The 17,453-nt window shown below is 34.9% G+C and overlaps 1 protein-coding gene across 2 annotated transcripts; it reads right to left on the reverse strand.

Annotated features, from left to right (window-relative positions):
• Nucleotides 1-3,708: 3,708 nt before the first annotated feature.
• LOC122027025 (GTP-binding protein ERG-like) lies at nt 3,709-14,388 on the reverse strand. 2 transcript variants are annotated; one of them, XM_042585822.1, is made up of 9 exons: nt 13,783-14,388; nt 12,500-12,589; nt 9,217-9,365; nt 8,569-8,727; nt 8,423-8,489; nt 7,472-7,579; nt 7,261-7,400; nt 6,914-7,047; nt 3,709-4,173 (listed from the first exon to the last, which is right to left on the reverse strand). In XM_042585822.1, exons 1-8 carry the CDS (start codon nt 14,296-14,298, stop codon nt 6,948-6,950), a joined length of 1,329 nt encoding a protein of 442 aa, XP_042441756.1. In that variant the 5' UTR covers nt 14,299-14,388; the 3' UTR covers nt 3,709-4,173; nt 6,914-6,947. The 2 variants fall into 2 exon arrangements, with proteins under 2 accessions (XP_042441756.1, XP_042441755.1); XM_042585821.1 differs by having other exon boundaries at nt 3,709-4,206; nt 13,783-14,387.
• Nucleotides 14,389-17,453: the final 3,065 nt, after the last annotated feature.

Consider the following 17,453-nt stretch of genomic DNA (forward strand, 5'->3'; position numbering starts at 1 on the left):
TGCTTTCTACTTATTATTACTTTTATTACTGTTATAGATGATCATTCCAAAATAAAGTTTGGGCATACCGGCATACCCATTGAAAATAAGAAATTCTGGTGGTCGATAACTTGATTGTTTTCCAAGAATTTCATGGTATGGTTGAACGTGAGACTGGGAAGAGGCTCAAGTGCAATAAGATTAAACAATGCAAGTGCATATAGGTTAGATGTATTGTTTAACAAAAAGGTAGCACGTAATCAGAAGTAGATATGTTTCTTTTGAGGATCAAACTATTATATGTATTGTTAACAAAAAGGTAACATGTAATCAGAAGTACCCAATAAGCCTTCTTAGTGAAATAGACGTCGAGGCTAAAGTCAAAACCTAAGTTGAAGTTCAAGCTAAAGCAGGTGCCTAAGTGGAAGCTGAAGCTGATACCGAAGCTGGTGTTGATGTCTTAGAATAGGAACACAAGAGCAAGAAAATGGAAATCTCTTATCACTTCTCTCGTTTACGGAAGCTTTTGAGTTGTTGTTGGTATCATATTGGTTGATATGAATCTATTTAGTGCTTCAGTGAGCAGAGAATACATGTGATAAAAAGTGCTGACTCGCCCCAAGTGTCCCTTATCACCAGTCCTACAGTGAGATGAAAGAAATAAACCACGGTGACCGAGGACCTCTTTAGATGGAAGAGATTTTATTTTCTAAGGAATTCCTCAGTCGGGGATTCGATCTCTGTTCTCATATGATAATCTCATCCAAATAACAACTCGACTATATCCGTGGAGCATAAGTGAAAAATAAAGTGAGCAAAGATTACATATTTAATAGATACGGGTGCTGTGCACATTGCACAAGGTTCAGCTTGATATTTAGCAAGGAAAGCAACTTCCTATGTCTTCATCCCTGATGAGAGCATCGATCAAATCCTTAAGGAAATGATCTTTGAGAAATAAAATTCTGCCCAAGGAGGTGATTTCATCATCATGATTTACTCCCTTCATTTAGCTATAGGGCCAACGATAAGGTCGGCCCTGGACGAGGACCATACTGGGCGATGGCCCTAGGCCCAGAATTTGGGAGGGTCCAAAATTTTTTTTTTTTAGTATTATATATTATAGGTATGTAGTTGGGGCCTTGGGTAGTTGGGCCCAAATTTATATTTCAAAATCTTTTGATATTGTCTTTTCCTTTTATCCTTTTAGGTTGCAATTTGCAAAGTAGTAAATAAATGAAAAATTAGGGATTTGGGGCTGCCATGAAATAATTGGAAGATATAATCTTATTTTTTGAAAAGTATAGGAATGATGATTTTATTGCAAGTTTGACTATTACTAAAAGTCTTGCATCATATATGAACATAGAGCCAATATTTACAACAAAACATCATATTTTTAGGAAAAAATAATTTAATGAAAGAGAGAACGATGAAGTTTCATTATCAGTCCTTTAGAATTGATTATTTTGTTGTTATTGTGGGCATGACGATTGCTTCTTTAAAATGTAGATTTTAGCAAATGAAAACTTTTGAAAATATATTCGGTTTTTTATTTGATTCAAAAATGTTAAGAACTTTGAACGATGATGAATTGCGAAAATATTGTGTCAATCTAAAATTTACTCTAACTCATAACAACTCATCATATGTTAAGTTAGATAATTTATTTACCGAATTAAAAAATATTACAAATAACTTTACCAAATGTAGTAATGTCTACAATTGATATTCTTGAATTTGTTCAAAGTATAAATTATTATCCAAATGTTGTAATTACTTATAGAATCTTGTTGACTATGCTTGTTACGGTAGCATCGGCTGAAAGGAGTTTTTTTAAATTAAAATTATTGAAAATATATATGAGATCGTCAATGTCGCAAAAAAAAATTAAATGGATTGATAATTTTATGTATTGAAAAAGATATTTTGAAAAATCTTGAAACTGATAATATTATAGATGATTTTGTAAATAGAAATGCTAGAAGAAATCGTTGTAAATGAATTGTATATTATTAAAAATTTATTTTGGATCTCATTTTATTTTTTCGCCCCGGGCCTCCTGAGTCAAAGGACCGGGGCTAGCCAGCGGTGAAGGGTGCTTGGGGTGAACAAGTCACCTCTTGCCACATCAATTGATATTCAGTTTTGAATCCCTTTAAAGAATAAGTTCTTCCCACCTAGCAGATTGCTCGCTACGTATCGTGATTTACCTCCTTCTGCAAGACGGGCAAGCATTGGAGGAGTGCTTGGGTGAGCATTATCATCTTTTTTACATTACATCAATTGATACACAATTACCCTGAGCTATGATACAACGACAAAGCTCACAAGCAGTCTCCCAAGCAATCATGATTTGATTCTTAGCTGTTGTGCACTGTATGATATTTTTCTTTTGTGGGATGATAAACTTGGACCGCCCTCTGCGAGCACTTCCATATTTATCCAAATTACCATTGGAAATGCCCTTGGGGGCGGATTAGTCATCCCTAGAATTAGTGGCCTCGAAAGGCTAGATACCTTATGTTAGTTTTAAATAAAATAAAAATAAAATCAGTTGATACTCAGAATCTTCTAGGTAAACTCAATCGTCCACCAGGTGCATCAAACACAGACAAGTGTATACAAGAGATACTAAAAAGCCAAAGAAACTGAAAGAGATTAATTATGCAAGAAGAGATAGATTCTTTGCATAAAAACACATTTTTTATTTCGTAGATTTACCAATAGATCGAAAAACAAAGTATAAATGGTTTTTTTTTCTTGTTGACGAGTGATGAGAATAGGTTGCTACAATCCAAGGTAAGGTTGGTTGTAAAAGGTTTTGCCCAGAAATTAAATATTGACTATGAAAATACTTTTTAACCTATCTTAAATATTTCTCTCATTCTGAGTGATTTTAAGACCAGTAATTATGCAAGTGCTTCCTTATTTACTTTGATGGTTGGTAAAAAATTTCTGTGAAATCAAGTCACGCAGACTCAACGTTATCCAGCCTAATTAATTATTATTATTTTTTAAGACCAGCAACTAGTTTGGACTTGAATATATGGCAGAACACTTAACATGCAGATTGATAGAGATTGTATGGGCTTGAACAAGCTCCTGATAAAGTTTATTTATGTTAGATAATGGATAGCACTGTGTATGCATTAGATGATTCAATTGGAATTTAACCATGGTGGCAACATAAAATTGGAATTTAACCATGCTTTTGCACTGTGTTGATAATATGTTTATCATGGGCAGGGATGTGTATTGACAGTTTGAAGAAGACATTAGGAATTCTTTTGAGATGAAGGATTTGGAAGAGGCAAAAGAAACGGCGGGCATTCAACTTTCTTATGATATAAGAGCTAAGAAGTTATCGATGTTGCAAGAGATGTATTCCAAAATGTTCTTAGGAACTTCAGCTAAACAAAGTGAAAAATATTTGTTCTCCAATTGGAATATACTTCAAGAAGAATTTATAGAAGTTTTCCCTCTATGGATTGACAGAACAACGAAAAGAAGTATATTTTTCGTAGTCCAGTTTTTGGGTGTCTGAATGTTATGCTATTTACAGGATTTGATGTTGCATGTGCAATTATTGTTATTAACAGATTTCTTTAGAAAAGTGCAACAGAAAGTAATGAAGTGGATTCCTACATGTATCAAATACTAATCTTATTTTTGCTTTGGAGGTGGCCCTGAACTACAATATTGAGAAGAGATGCAAAATGCAAAATCTGACCACGAATACAGACATTAGGAGGTATGCATTTTTTACTGAATTCTGCAGAGGTAACATTTTTTTCACAACACAAGTAGCAAAAGTGTTCTCTTTCAACTACAGAAGCTGAGTGCGTTGCAATTACATATATTTGCCAAGAGATGAAATGAATGAAGATTTTTTTTTGTAAGGATTGGATTTTAAGCAAGACAATAACGTCATGTCATAAGCCATCCATCCAAGTAAAAAAAATCACAACTTATCAGTTTCGTACAACCTGAGGTGTATTGAAATTGAGGTTCGTCTTATGTTGTTTATGCATGTCCTGACAACATTTCAGACGATAAATTGTGTGCTGAGTTGGTTACCTTGAGCACAGGGCTCTCAGATGGGTGACCAGCTTAAGTTCTTGAGTGTAGACCACGAGTTGGCGTTGCTGCAAGATGCTCTATTCATCCTTGCATATTCTCCCTGAAGTATCTCTGTCATGCCAACCGCAAGTTCATATAAATACCCTGATCACAGAATTTTACCTCAATTATCAATGAATTGCATAGCTAACATTGAATTGTTAAGTCAAAGTAAGCTTTAACCCAGTACTTGAACAAGAATGCAGAGGTTTAAATTAAGATATATATATATATATATATATATATATATATATATAGAAATGATATGCTGCGGACAAAGCCGTGCGAACCGCTGCGGACTTGCCTTCCTGATCGGTCACCAGTCCGATCAGGGAACCTCCTGATCGGTCTGTAGACCGATCAGAAAATGATCGGTTCCCTGATCGGTCTGGTGACCGATCAGGAAGACATGTCCGCAGCGGTCCACTCGGCTTTGTCCGCAGCATATCATTTCTGTATATATATATATCCAACCAAAAGTAAACTATTAAATCTCAATTAGTAATATATGAAAAAATATATAGGATGGAAAGAAAAACATAAAATGGGAAGAACTGTGAACAATGATGACATAGGAAACTAGCTTGTTAGAATAAGACCGTACCACCAAGCCCCAAGCATGTGATATATAATGAGTTTCAATGTTTGAACCATGTTTAAGTTAGACACTTATTGTAATTTGCTATGGTGTGTCAAGTGTGTAGGATGCTAGGCATGGAAAGTCCACGAAGGACGGGACCACTCTTGCAGAAAAGGTCTCACCAGGTCAAATGACAAGTTGCTAGGCAGTGAAGACGCGAAGACAAGGAGACTCTAGGCATGAAAGCCCATAAGCATGGCACGAAGGCCATCTGGAATAAACTAACAGAAAGTAAGACTTAGTGAGAATGAGAGTGATTATAACCGCGGAACAAAGGTAGAACTCAAAGAAATGCAGACTTGATCATTAGAATAATCGAGTCACAGTACAACAGTCGACTATGCACGTGAGGAAGTGACAACCCCTTAATTTGGTTTAATCTAGATTTGTGGTATGGTGTCTGTTGATTACGAGATATCAATCAATCACCTGAGAATACCACAAATGTCCAATACGATCACCACAAATGTCCAATCCGATCTGTGGTTTAGTTTTGGTCGACTAATGGTCAAAAGTCAGTCAATTGATGAAACCATAGAGACATTCTTTGACATAAAGCAAAGAAAAAAATTTGTCAGACGACTGTGGCTAATTCAGTGCAAACAGAAGATATTCTGGTCGAGCATGGAAGTCAACTGAAGACAAACTCAAGCAAACAAAAAGTTCGAGATTCAATGTGAGTCGAATGGAAATAAACTCGAGGGATCGGAAAGTTCAGGAGTTGACCATTGAAGTCAACTGTAGTCAACAATCGACTGAGATGTCACACATGTCTAACGATTTTCTTAAAGGGCTGCAAGTTGAAAAGAACAATAATATACAGAGAACAAACTCCTCATGAAACAACTCTTAATTGTCATCCAAACAAACAACACTTAACCTTCATCACATAAGTAGAGAGACTTTCGCAACTACATCTATAACTCTGCTGTGTTTTCGTTTCTTATTTATTTCTCATATTTTTATCCTTTTGTCTTTGCACTATTCAAATGTACATTTGTAAAACAAGACAAGATCGAAAGTTATAAGAGATTTCTCTACCTTCGATAATGTTGAAAAGGAGAAAAGTAGACTTTCAGACTAATCAACTAATGAAACATACGTAGTGGATGTAGCAACCCTGAGGGTTGTGAATCATATTAAATCAATGTGCTTGTGTCCAAGGTTTAAAATTTCGACCCGTGTCGAGGTTTCGGTCCTAGACCGGAACGATACGGTTTCGGTACCGTATCGTGTCGTGCCAATATAGTTTCGGTATTTTTTTAAATATAAAATATACTAATTAAAAACTAAAATATTTAACATAAATATTTAAAAAATAAACAAGATAAAAAATAATCTTTTAAAAAAGGAAAAGATATGACAATAAATAAATAAATAAAAATTTTATTATAATTTTTAAATTAAAATAAATGAAATATAAAATTAATTAGATAATTTTATTAGGGTTTAATAAAGTCTCTTTAGATTATCTGCACCATAACTAGGAGTTGATTAAAAAAATTAACCTAAGTTTAATTAAAAAAATCTAAAATCCGACAACACTCGTGAGCCCACACGACTTCGGTGCTGTCACAGGGTTGCGTGACCAGCCATGGCCGCGGGGATCACATGACTCCTTCGGCGCGACCACGTTGGTTGTGCGGCCCCTCTACAGTGAGCGCAGGGTCACACGATGCCTCCACGGCGGTAGCGGAAAGGTTATGCGACCTTTCCGCTACTGTTGCAGGATCGAGCGACCCCTCTGCTATGACCACGAGGTCGCGCAACACGTCGCACCTGTCGTGGGTCTGGTGCCGGGGTCATGCCAGTGTCGGTCACCGAGCGAAATGAGACGTTTCGCCCGTTTCGACCGTTTCAGCACGGCACTTTAAACCATGCTTGTGTCTCTTTCATGACCATTTTGTCTCTATAATTGTTGCAATTTTTCGCTGCACACTAATATTTTATATAGATAACAATAAAAGCAGCAATCGACTATTCAACCCCTCCCCTAGCACGATATTGATCCTATAGGTGTGTCAATCAAAACCATCATACTAAACAAGTCTAAGGCTTACACTCTTAAATTTCACAAGTCATAGTAAAAGTGTAAGGGATGAGTTTAACATAAGGATAAACACCATGATCAACTGATCAAGTAGTTGGAGCAAAAGTGTCACTGAACCTTACCGGTTATATAATGCACAAAAACAACCATCTTCCCTCATGCATTCCGCTTTCGAGCTACTCTGACTTGGAGAATGAGATGCACCTCTTTTTTAAATATTGATCTCAACTCTTCATTGGCTTCAATGCCAATTCTCCTGTTCCCATGAGAAAAAAAAGTAAGCATATAACAAGTTTGTTTGTTGCAGCAATAACTTGATGGGAGATTTCATCAAAATCAGAAAGATAAAAAAAAAATAAAGAATACCAAAAGAAAGTTGATGATACAATTTCAAAAATTGTCAAAAACTAATTACAATCCACCTAAACAATCGATAAGGCAAAATGGAGAGTGGTCAGTGAAAGAATACCCAATTTTAGAGCCATTTTTTCCAACAATGATTTGGCGGTGGCTTTGTTTTGGTGTAATAAAGTGTTGCTCTATCCTAAGAGAGCCATCTCTCAGTTCCTTCCAATCCATTAGCCGGTGTTCAATAACATAAGGAATTTCCTGAAATAAAAGGTATCTTAGCAACTCACTAACAAGAAGACTTGCACCTTCACAATACATTTCAATGATACCTGATGAATATAATTTAGCATCTTTTCTCGTACAACTTCTAATGATATGGTTTTCATCATTTCTTCAGTCATAGCTGTGGGTTCTTCGTCCCAAGGCCTATTAACTGCCTGCATATGGCAGTAATAAGAATTCTCAGATAATAAATCCACAAGTTTAGTTAACCATCTGATATAAAATCAAGTGGCTATTTTAACTTAAACTTTGGAAAAAAGAAATGTTAGTATGCCACCTGGCATGGGACACAAGTTGTAATATTCAACAAAATTTTGAAATCTTCCCACATTAATGAAACATATCTCCAAGTCCTTCAGAACAACATACGAAAGCCTTTTTCCAAATACCAGGAATCTTTATATCCTGCATTGCTTAACATAATGATCATCATAACCCTTTTCAGCCCCTATCAAAGAACTTATATATCAGTCCCTTGGAACCTAAATTACTAAGTGGTCCCCACAGATATTCCTCAGTAGTTCAATATTCTCAAATCACCATACTGTTTTTAAGTCCTTTAGAAACACATGTGAAAGCCCTTTTCCAAATTCCAGGATACAAGCCAACAAGATTCCTATATCCTACATTGTTTGACATGATGATCACCACAACACTTTTTCAACAGGTATCACAAAAATTATCAGTTCATTAGGAACCTAAATTATTCAGTGGTTCCAACAGATTCCTCAGCAATTCAATTATTCTCAAGTCACCTTATTATTATTTTAGCTTCGAGAGAATGCAACAAACCATTCTTGACAAGGCATGTTTTCACTCTAATTGCTCCATTCTCAAGTTTCTAAAATTGGAAGACCTAGCAACTGTATACACAAAATGTAATCAATCATTCAAACCCCAAAAGATACAGTTAAAATGTAATTTAAGACAACTTCTATCCTTCCAGATAGTATAGTTTTATCTAGGAATTTAAATAAAATAGGAAAGTAACTCAATACCTGATCCATCAGATATTGGACAAGGTCTTTGACTCCAGAACCACTTAATCCAGATATCATAAAATACCTGAAAGAAATGAGATATATCAAGTGAAAAAATAGAACAATTTCCTTGAACATCCAACCCAAGGAGAATTGACAACTGCCTTTCATATCCAGGAAGATCTTCAAATTCTTTTGCAACTTTCAGCAAATTTTTTTTGTCTTCTACAAGATCAACTTTGTTCATGCATAACACCCGCTTTTGTGTTGACTGAACCTGTTGTCCTAGGCGTTTAACCAAATTTATCACTCTATTGTCAGGCCTGTATTTACACACAAATAGAAGAAAAGTTCATCACGAGCTGAATATCAATTCATTCCTACCAGGGAATAATTCTTGTTCTTATGTAAAAATCCAATAAGATATATACAGATTAATAAATCCATAAATAAGTTACCAAGAAGTTGAAGTTTTTGACAAAAAAGAATATCTAGGTCAAGTCTTTTCTATGAAATGTCAAACATGGTTGGCTAGGTAACCTTTTTCTCAGCAAGCAAGACAAGATATATATTACCATTGATGACTAACTAGGTGTACGGTGATGTGCTAAGAGAGATAAAAGAGACCTAAATAATCTTCATTATAATCAATTAAAAGATGGAATGTCATTGATTTAGTTTTATAGCCAACCCAAATGATAGCACATTCCTTCCTTTTGTTATGTATTTTACTCTTGTGAAAAGAAATTTACTCATTCACAAGAAGTCACACATAAAGAAAAAAAACTTGATTTGTTAGTATGATAGCTTACACTGTCAAATGCCGATGTACATCAAATAACACAATCAGAAGGTCGTATAGATCAATGGAACTCCAAGCACTCTCCACGCGAACCTTGACATCTGACCTGTAGGGGTATCCATGATGCCCTATCATGAGACCTGGAGTATCAAACAAACACTATGGAGATGTTTGTTAGTACAATGGGTTCAGATATTGATATAATGCCCACAGTAATCAAATACTTTTCAAGCTTGCTTCATGGATTGAGATAGATACTTCCAGTGCTATCTACTGCAAGATGAATAGACGAAATTCCAAATACAACACCAAAAAACATTCAAAATTTGCAACAATCAGTGAAACAGTCTTGAATGCACTTTTTTTCCCATTTGTTACCTGACATTCTTGATGGAAGCAACAGCAACAAAGTGCTTGAAATGTGGTTTTAAAAATTATTAAAAAATTACTTCTTTGTCAATATATTACAACAGGTATTTGTTAAACTTCTAGTGGTAATATATAAAATCTTGCACAATGAATATATATCTGGTCCATTTCATAATCAATAAGGATATCAAATTTAAACGAACCAATTTTATAGGGTCAAAAAGAAAAAAAAAACAATTGTTCATTAATCAGTACCACCATGCTCAATGCTAAGTATTCCAATTCCTGGTTTTAAAATTTTCCCTATATTACTTTATTATTCTTATGATATATGCTCTACATTGATCATTTAAGCAGAGCACACCAAACCTTTTACACATCCCTTGGTAGTTGTTAAACCTTTTATTCTATCCAAAATAGAATTAGGAGGTGTTTAACAGCATTATTGGAAGGGATCCTAGTCGCTCCTGCCCCGAATGAAAAATTGTCTCATGTCATTTAGTGTTGGGATATCTCATGGTCAATTTCTATCCACTGATCTCCAAAGCATTAATTGTTACAAAAGAGCTACATGAAGAGGAAATATTACATTTTGAGGATGTTCAAGGAAACAGATCCAGTGGATTCATTGATAGCGATCTAACTACAGGTCTAATCTTGCAATATTACAAGCCAAAACCATGGTCTTTACACAAGCAGGCTAGCATGACCAATTAAATCACAGAACATTACATTGGGAATCATATGAAAGTCAAAATTTGAATCCATGCATAGAATTTCAGTTTGTCAACAGCCAACTTGATTTCAGCCTGTGATTATTCAAGCAACAGAAAATGAAGTCATTCACGTGTGACAAAATCCCTTCCAGAACATAGTAATTGCTATAGTTAATAATATATTTTTTCCTTATTTAATTTCCATTACATGCAGTTTGAAAAAAAATTTCATGTAATAACTTAAAGAAATATTATTGTAAGCATAAACATTCTCATAATCAAATCTACCTATCCAGTATCCACTCCAAATGCTCCTAGACCATTTATACACTCCAATTCTAAATGAAAAAGGTATAAAAATATGCACCCACTAGCATATGGTGGAAAACCTAGCTAACAGTGCTTGCTTCAAAACTCACCACTAACACCTGGTGTAGTGAATTTCTGATGTGTTTCATATATAGTTTTTGATATTGTTTTGCATGCATTTTGTTTCATCGCATGAGCATATTTTGCATACTTTCATTCTTTTGCATCGTTTTAATTCGTTTAATTCAAAGAACTGCTCTTTGTGCTTTTTGATTAATTGACACGTCTTGAAACCAAAACTTTATTGAAGTAAAAAGGCCTTGGAAAGAGAGTCCACAGCAAAAAAAACACACTCTGGCCATGTCCCCTGACACGGGCGTGCTCCTGTAGCAGGCCGTGGAGGTTACAGAGCCTAACACGAGCTAGTTGTACCCCCTTCTGTCATAGATCAGCCTTAGTCAACCTCCGACATGCCCAAGCCATGCCCCCTACACAGTCGTGCCACCCTACAAGTCATGCCACCCTACAGCCGATGAGAAGATTTTCTCAAGCCGGGCACGGTCAAGCCATGCCACTAAGCATGGATGTGTCCAACCCCTTTCCTACACACCCAACAACCGACACAACCAGGCCGTGCCAGCCGACACGGTCAAGCCGTGAGTGGCGCCCCAATTTTTTTGGAAAGATTTAATGGTTTTTATCAGTTCTTAGGACTATAAAAAGCCCTATGAGACTCTTGTTTCGGGAAGGAGATGTTTTCCCCATGATAGAAAACCCTAGGAGAGTCGTTTCCAATGAGCCATAAAAATTTCCGTCCACCGTAGAGCTTGGGGTTCTTCCGAAGACACCGACAAGATCACGACTAAGCTTTCTCTTCTCTTTTCTCTTTAATTCTAATTGTAGAATGCCATCTTCTCTCTCTTTTGGTTGTAACTCCATCTCCATAGAGTAGTGCTCTTAATTCTAGGATAAGAGAATAGTCCAACGTATTGTTGACATTCGTTTTATATATCTATTTGTCTTTCTTTGTCATATGATGTGTTTTCCCATGATCCGGCTTTATTACGCATATATGATCATGATGCTAATCGTGCATCTTCATATCCCACGAAATGTGGAGAAATGAAAGGTGAGCCCAACTCTCCGACTCATAAAGGCTGAGACGTGACGGAGTATTCATGAAAGTAGTCCAAGACCTCACGAGAGCACTATTGGCTATCACAGAGCCTAATGTGTTTACCCCGATTCAGCATCATGAAGTAGGTGATAGCACCTAGAGGACCGTGGTGCATTGTGATAGAAGCCTCTCAGAGAGAGAGAGAGAGATCGCTTTAGTAAGCACGTTGGTATAATTCCAAAAATTTATACTAGTTATCTCGGGATAAACCACCTGCATGAGTATAAACATTAATGTAAGAGAGTGAATAGTATTTAGAGTGCCAACAGTCGTCATAGCGAAATCGAAATCCTATAATTGCTCCCCAAGATCGAATTTCTCCTAAGACTTCTCGTGTTTTCTCAATTTGTTTTGTTTCTTTCTCAACTCTTGCGATTTTCAATCGTCTAGATAACCTGCTTCAGGTACTCGATTTTGGGATCGACCTTTTATTACTTGACGATAACCATGCACTTACGGTTTTTACCCATTAGTTTCATATATGGCTAGCCCCAAGATCATTTCATTCAGTTGTGATGATATAAATGAGATAAGACGAGCTTGGATTTGCATAAATAATGTGAACTAAATTAGGATTCACATTATTGTTACAACAATAAGATAGACCAATTCATCAACAAGGAAAATAAGACAGATAATAATATGATAAAATAAGACGTAGACAAATAAGAATATCATTTGACATTCTAACACTAGAAGAGTGAGAAAACGATGATACATACTATTTGGGTATTTCCTTTTGTCATCACTCCCAAAATTTCATGAGTAGTTGTGTTGGTTTTCCGTGAGACTGCAGCAACCTTTGTTCCAACCTAAATCAAAAAGAAGAAAAAATGAAAAGGGTGATAATAATAGCACTTAATATTCTTGGCAACAAAGACCAATAAGCCAACCAAATAAATAGTTAGCTACTAGAGTATGCAATAGATATAAAGTCCATGCTCTTAGCTGAAGCTATTTTACAATTCAGTGATGATAACAGGCCGCAATAATAATTCTCTATCCCCCATGCTTGTAGTCATAGTTCACAATCTTCTTCCCATTCCTTCCCTATGCACATGACTAGGAAGCTTGGAGAATAAAAAGATTAAATAATAATAGGTCTCGCAAATGCAGATTTTATACTGCATTTATGTAAAGTACGACAAAATGATGCAGATGTAAAATCCTTATTCTAATTCCAACACCCTCTTTGTGGGTTTTATTTTTCAAACCTCTACTTCAACATGGCACCAAGGAGGCCACAACAAGTGCATCGTTGAAGTTTTCTATTGGGACAGATTAAATCACCATTCAACTAGAACTCTAGATAGTTGTCTAGCATATTAAAGAGTGAGTACAAATTACAAATACGGAACTCAATTAGGATCACCAGCCACCGACACCGTATGCTAATGTTTAACAAAGAGATATCCTTTGCAAATACAGAAGAAGGACAATTGGAAGAGTAGTAATGCAGGAACATCAACTTATCATGATAAACATAATTACAGAATTTGGAAGGGAAGGAATGAAAGTAACACAAATGTAAAACCGAATGGAAACACACAAAATAGGGTAGTACAGGAAATGCTGCAGTATGTAATTGATGAATCACTCTCTCTATCAATAAGTATAACTGACAGCATAAATATAGTAGAAAAGTCAGCAACGCAATAATACAGACAAATGATTAAATCTTATAAGATGAAAAGGCAACTAAAATCATCCATAAACAATAGCATCAAAAAAGTAAAACAATTAATAGAATACGTGGAATTTTCCTGCAAAATAAGATAAGAATAACAAGTTCTAATTAAACAACTCTTAGACGCAGTTTAAAGTTACTATATGATTTACTGAATGAGAAGGTTAAATACGAACATCACAAGTCCTAAGATAGATTTCACTTACAAAAGTTGAATCTGTTTTGCTTGAAGAATAGTTACACAATAAATAATGTTGTACCAAACGCAATCAGAGTACAGGAAACTATACAAAGGATCGGATAAAAATCCATGCTTACCATAAAGTTTGTCAAGCTAGACTTTCCGGCATTGGGTGCCCCAATGACCCCAACCGAGAGCGACCGCTGATCTTCCTCCTTCACCGCCATGTTTTCCTCCTCGGCGTCATCGGGAGGCTCCAGCGCCGCCTCGAGAAGAGCCCTAGCGAGCCTGGTAGCTCTCTCCGTCTTCTGGTCCTCCTCAATGACATCTGGCTGGATCAGGCTCCGAGAGGCCTCTCTCTTCTGAAACAGAGCTGCGTCGGCCTTTGCACGGTAGGCCTCGTCCCAGATCGGCCGAAGGGGGGCGGAGGGAGTGGAACTGAAAAGGGAGAATTCGGAACTGTCGAAATCGGCAGAAGGTCGCTCGGCGTCGGAGTCAGTATCGGCAGGGGATTGGGATTGGGATTGGGTGCCGGATGCAAAGAATCGAGAGAGGGAGGATCGGGCGAGATGGGGGCTTAGAATCTGAAAGAGAGGAGGAGGGGGAGAAGGAGAGGAGGATAGAACCCTAGAAATGGCTCTCAAACCTTTCATCTCTCTCGCTCGCGCCACCACCAGGAGCAGTCCAGACGATAGAACGCGAGAGAGGACTGGGGGAAGGTTCTTGTTGGGGTTTTAGGGCGTGCTTCTTGTACGGGGAAAATAAAAGGCTCGATTTCATTTGTACCCTTCGACTTTTAGTTGTTTTACTAATCAAAGATATTTTAATCTGGGTTAATTAGTAATGGGCGAAAATTAAAACAACGTGTGTAATATAATAATGTATAAATTTTAGAAAATCCAACAACAAACTACTATAAAAAATTATTTTAATTTAATATTATATTTATCTTAGTAAAAAAACTAAGAAAAGTATATTTTTTAACATGGCCTAAAATATTTCAGAAAAATTCATAATAACGTAAATACATTTTAGGCTTCACCAAAGTTAGTTAGTAAAGGGGGAAGATTTTTAATAAAATAGTAAGATAGTAAGATAATATTATATATATATACTAGTGTGATCGTGCACACGCATTGCGTGTGTAATATAGTAATATATAAATTATTTGGGCCCCAACAATAAACTATTGTAATGGACTTCCCTATGAAAAAAATTATTTTAATTTAATATTATACTTATCTTAATAAAAGAAACTATGAAAAATATTTTTTAACATTGTCGGCTTAAAATATTTATATAAGCTTCTTTGATCATAGTGTTATCAATTTAAGATGTGGGACTAAAGAGAACTTTATTTTTTTATATAAAATAACCAGAGAAAATTAATGATGAGAAAAATTCATAATAATACGTTATACTTGAGTCTCGAACTCTAGATCACTGATTGTTTCGCTTGTGGAATTACTAATAAACCTTGGAATTATTTTTAGTGTGAATAGAAAAAAGGATAGTAACGTAAATTCATTTTAGGCTTCATCAAAATTAATTAATAAAGGGGGGAGATTTTTAATAAAATAGTAAGATATATATATATATATAGAGTGAGAGTGAGAGAGACTCTCTCGTTGATAAAAATACTGGGTACTTTTTAAATTTTTTATATCAGTAAATTACATCTTTTTAAGTTTTAATAAAGATGACGGAAATATAATGAATTAGCATTGTACATTAAATATATCGTGAACATTTTATATTTAAAAAAAATTGTCAAGTACAATACACATTGTGACTCGATCAGTCATTAAACTTGCGAAGCGCAGAATTGTTAGTGGTTTGCATCACCTAGATGAAAATGGGTGAATAAGTATAAATTGGGTCTGCGCGTAAAATATGAGAAAAATTTAGAAATTTATCTATGATAGAGGATATAATAATTGACCAAGATCAAAGACTTAAAAAAAAAAAAAAACTGTTTTGGAGATGCAAATATTTTTATAATTGTCTTGAAAAGAATAAAAAATTAAGATATATTTAGTTAAATCAAATAAAATTATATAGAGAGAAATATAGAACAGTCAATTAACAACCCCTTATAACAACTTCACGTTATATAGAGGGAGGTTTAACAGGAGCAAATAGCTTCACGTCGCATTTAGAAGTTTTGAATTTTAATTTTGAATTTTTTAAAAATAAGAGTAAGTTTTTGAATGCTCACAAAAATTATCAACATTTTTTAAAGTAAAAATCTATTGTTAAGTATATATTTTGCAAAACATTCATATATGTAAAGGAAAATATTTTCTAATTAAAAGATAAATAGTTTTCTCTAAAAATTTTATTTATGATGAGAATAATTTTATTTGATATTGATAAAAAATTTCAAGATTTTTTAAAAAATAAAAATAATTTTTAAATTATTTTTGATGTATCTAAGAATAAATTCTTAAAAAATATTTTTTTAAATAATTTCAGTAAAAATATAATATCTTAGATCATCTTTGTACATCCCCTAGAAAATTTTCACAAATTTCTTTATGTTATTTTTTATTTTTTTAAATTTTTTTTGATATGATCAAAAAAGAGAAATTGTGGGGGTTAAGTTTAGGGGAAGATTGTAATGTTTATTACTTATACAATTGCAATATTTAATATTTATACTTAATTGCGATTTATAAAGTTTTTTTTCTGGTTTGTTTGCTCTAACTTTAACTCGAGTTGATACACATAAAAAGGGAGAGATTATAAATATCTCGGTTCAGTTTTGGTATGATCAACCGAGTTATGTTAGATCATGTATATTTCATGTCTTGTGTCTGAGTATGCAGATAGTTAGGAACACAAGAAGTCGAGTAGAAGACACAGCGAGCTAGAAGGATGACACGGGAAGAGGGTTGACGAGCTTGATACATCCAAGGGACGAGAAGTTGCGAAAGAGTACACCGTGGAGTGAAAAGGGCGCGCACAGCGCATCTAAGAGACAAGAAGCCAGGAAGAAACCTACTCGAGGAAAAGGTCGAAGTTGAGTCGGGGTGAGTGATAAAATCGTTTATGTCATGAAACGATATCAAAATAATTTAAGTATTGAACCCCTCTAACTGCACTAATACAGTATAGAAATGACTCAGGTCGTCTCCCAATGAATATAATGATAGGATGATAATCTAGGATTATATGTTATTTATGTTTTTGGATTTTTGATATAAAAATGAGGGTTTTGGATTTTGATTCTAAACCTAACAAATGAGATAACAGAATAAGTATAAAATTTATTCTAACAAAATGAAAATTCTATCAACCCATTAATAGTAATCTCACAATGTATTGTCATTGTACACCACGATTTCACCATCAACGAAATTAAACTAAGAAATGAAATAGCAAAGCATTAAATGAAACATAATCTAGTAAATGAAAGATAATGCAAGTAAAGGAAAGCTAACCTAACCTAAATTACAATTGCAAGAGAATTAAAGACAAGGTGAGCAAACAATAAATAGAAGACAAAAAAAACATAAGAAAACCTAAAGCATTCAACTAACTAAGCATGAAAAAACTTTTAAACCCAAGAAATTGCAAAACTTAAATGAGACTCACCTGACAAATACTTCATCGAACACCTACTATGCATGAAACAAATGAAGCAAGATCAGTGCAATTCAAACATGGAAAATTAAGTTCAATACAAGCATTCAATCAACCGTCAATAATGAACATAAAAGAAACTAAGTATCCAAACCACAATTCACCCAACTTTAATTCTAAAGACTACCCTTGCCGTCACACAAGGGCCCGAAGATAGAACCCC

Source organism: Zingiber officinale, chromosome 10A (genome assembly GCF_018446385.1).
Source record: "Zingiber officinale cultivar Zhangliang chromosome 10A, Zo_v1.1, whole genome shotgun sequence".
Classification (NCBI taxonomy): domain Eukaryota; kingdom Viridiplantae; phylum Streptophyta; class Magnoliopsida; order Zingiberales; family Zingiberaceae; genus Zingiber; species Zingiber officinale.

Coding starts and splice junctions, on each gene's coding strand:
- LOC122027025 (XM_042585822.1), bottom strand. CDS start 14,298: ATGAAAGGTTTGAGAGCCATTTCTAGGGTTCTATCCTCCTCTCCTTCT. Junction 8,490..8,568: donor GATCTTCCTGGATATGAAAG/GCAGTTGTCAAT, acceptor CATTTCTTTCAG/GTATTTTATGATATCTGGAT. Junction 7,580..8,422: donor TCCAATATCTGATGGATCAG/GTATTGAGTTAC, acceptor TGCCATATGCAG/GCAGTTAATAGGCCTTGGGA.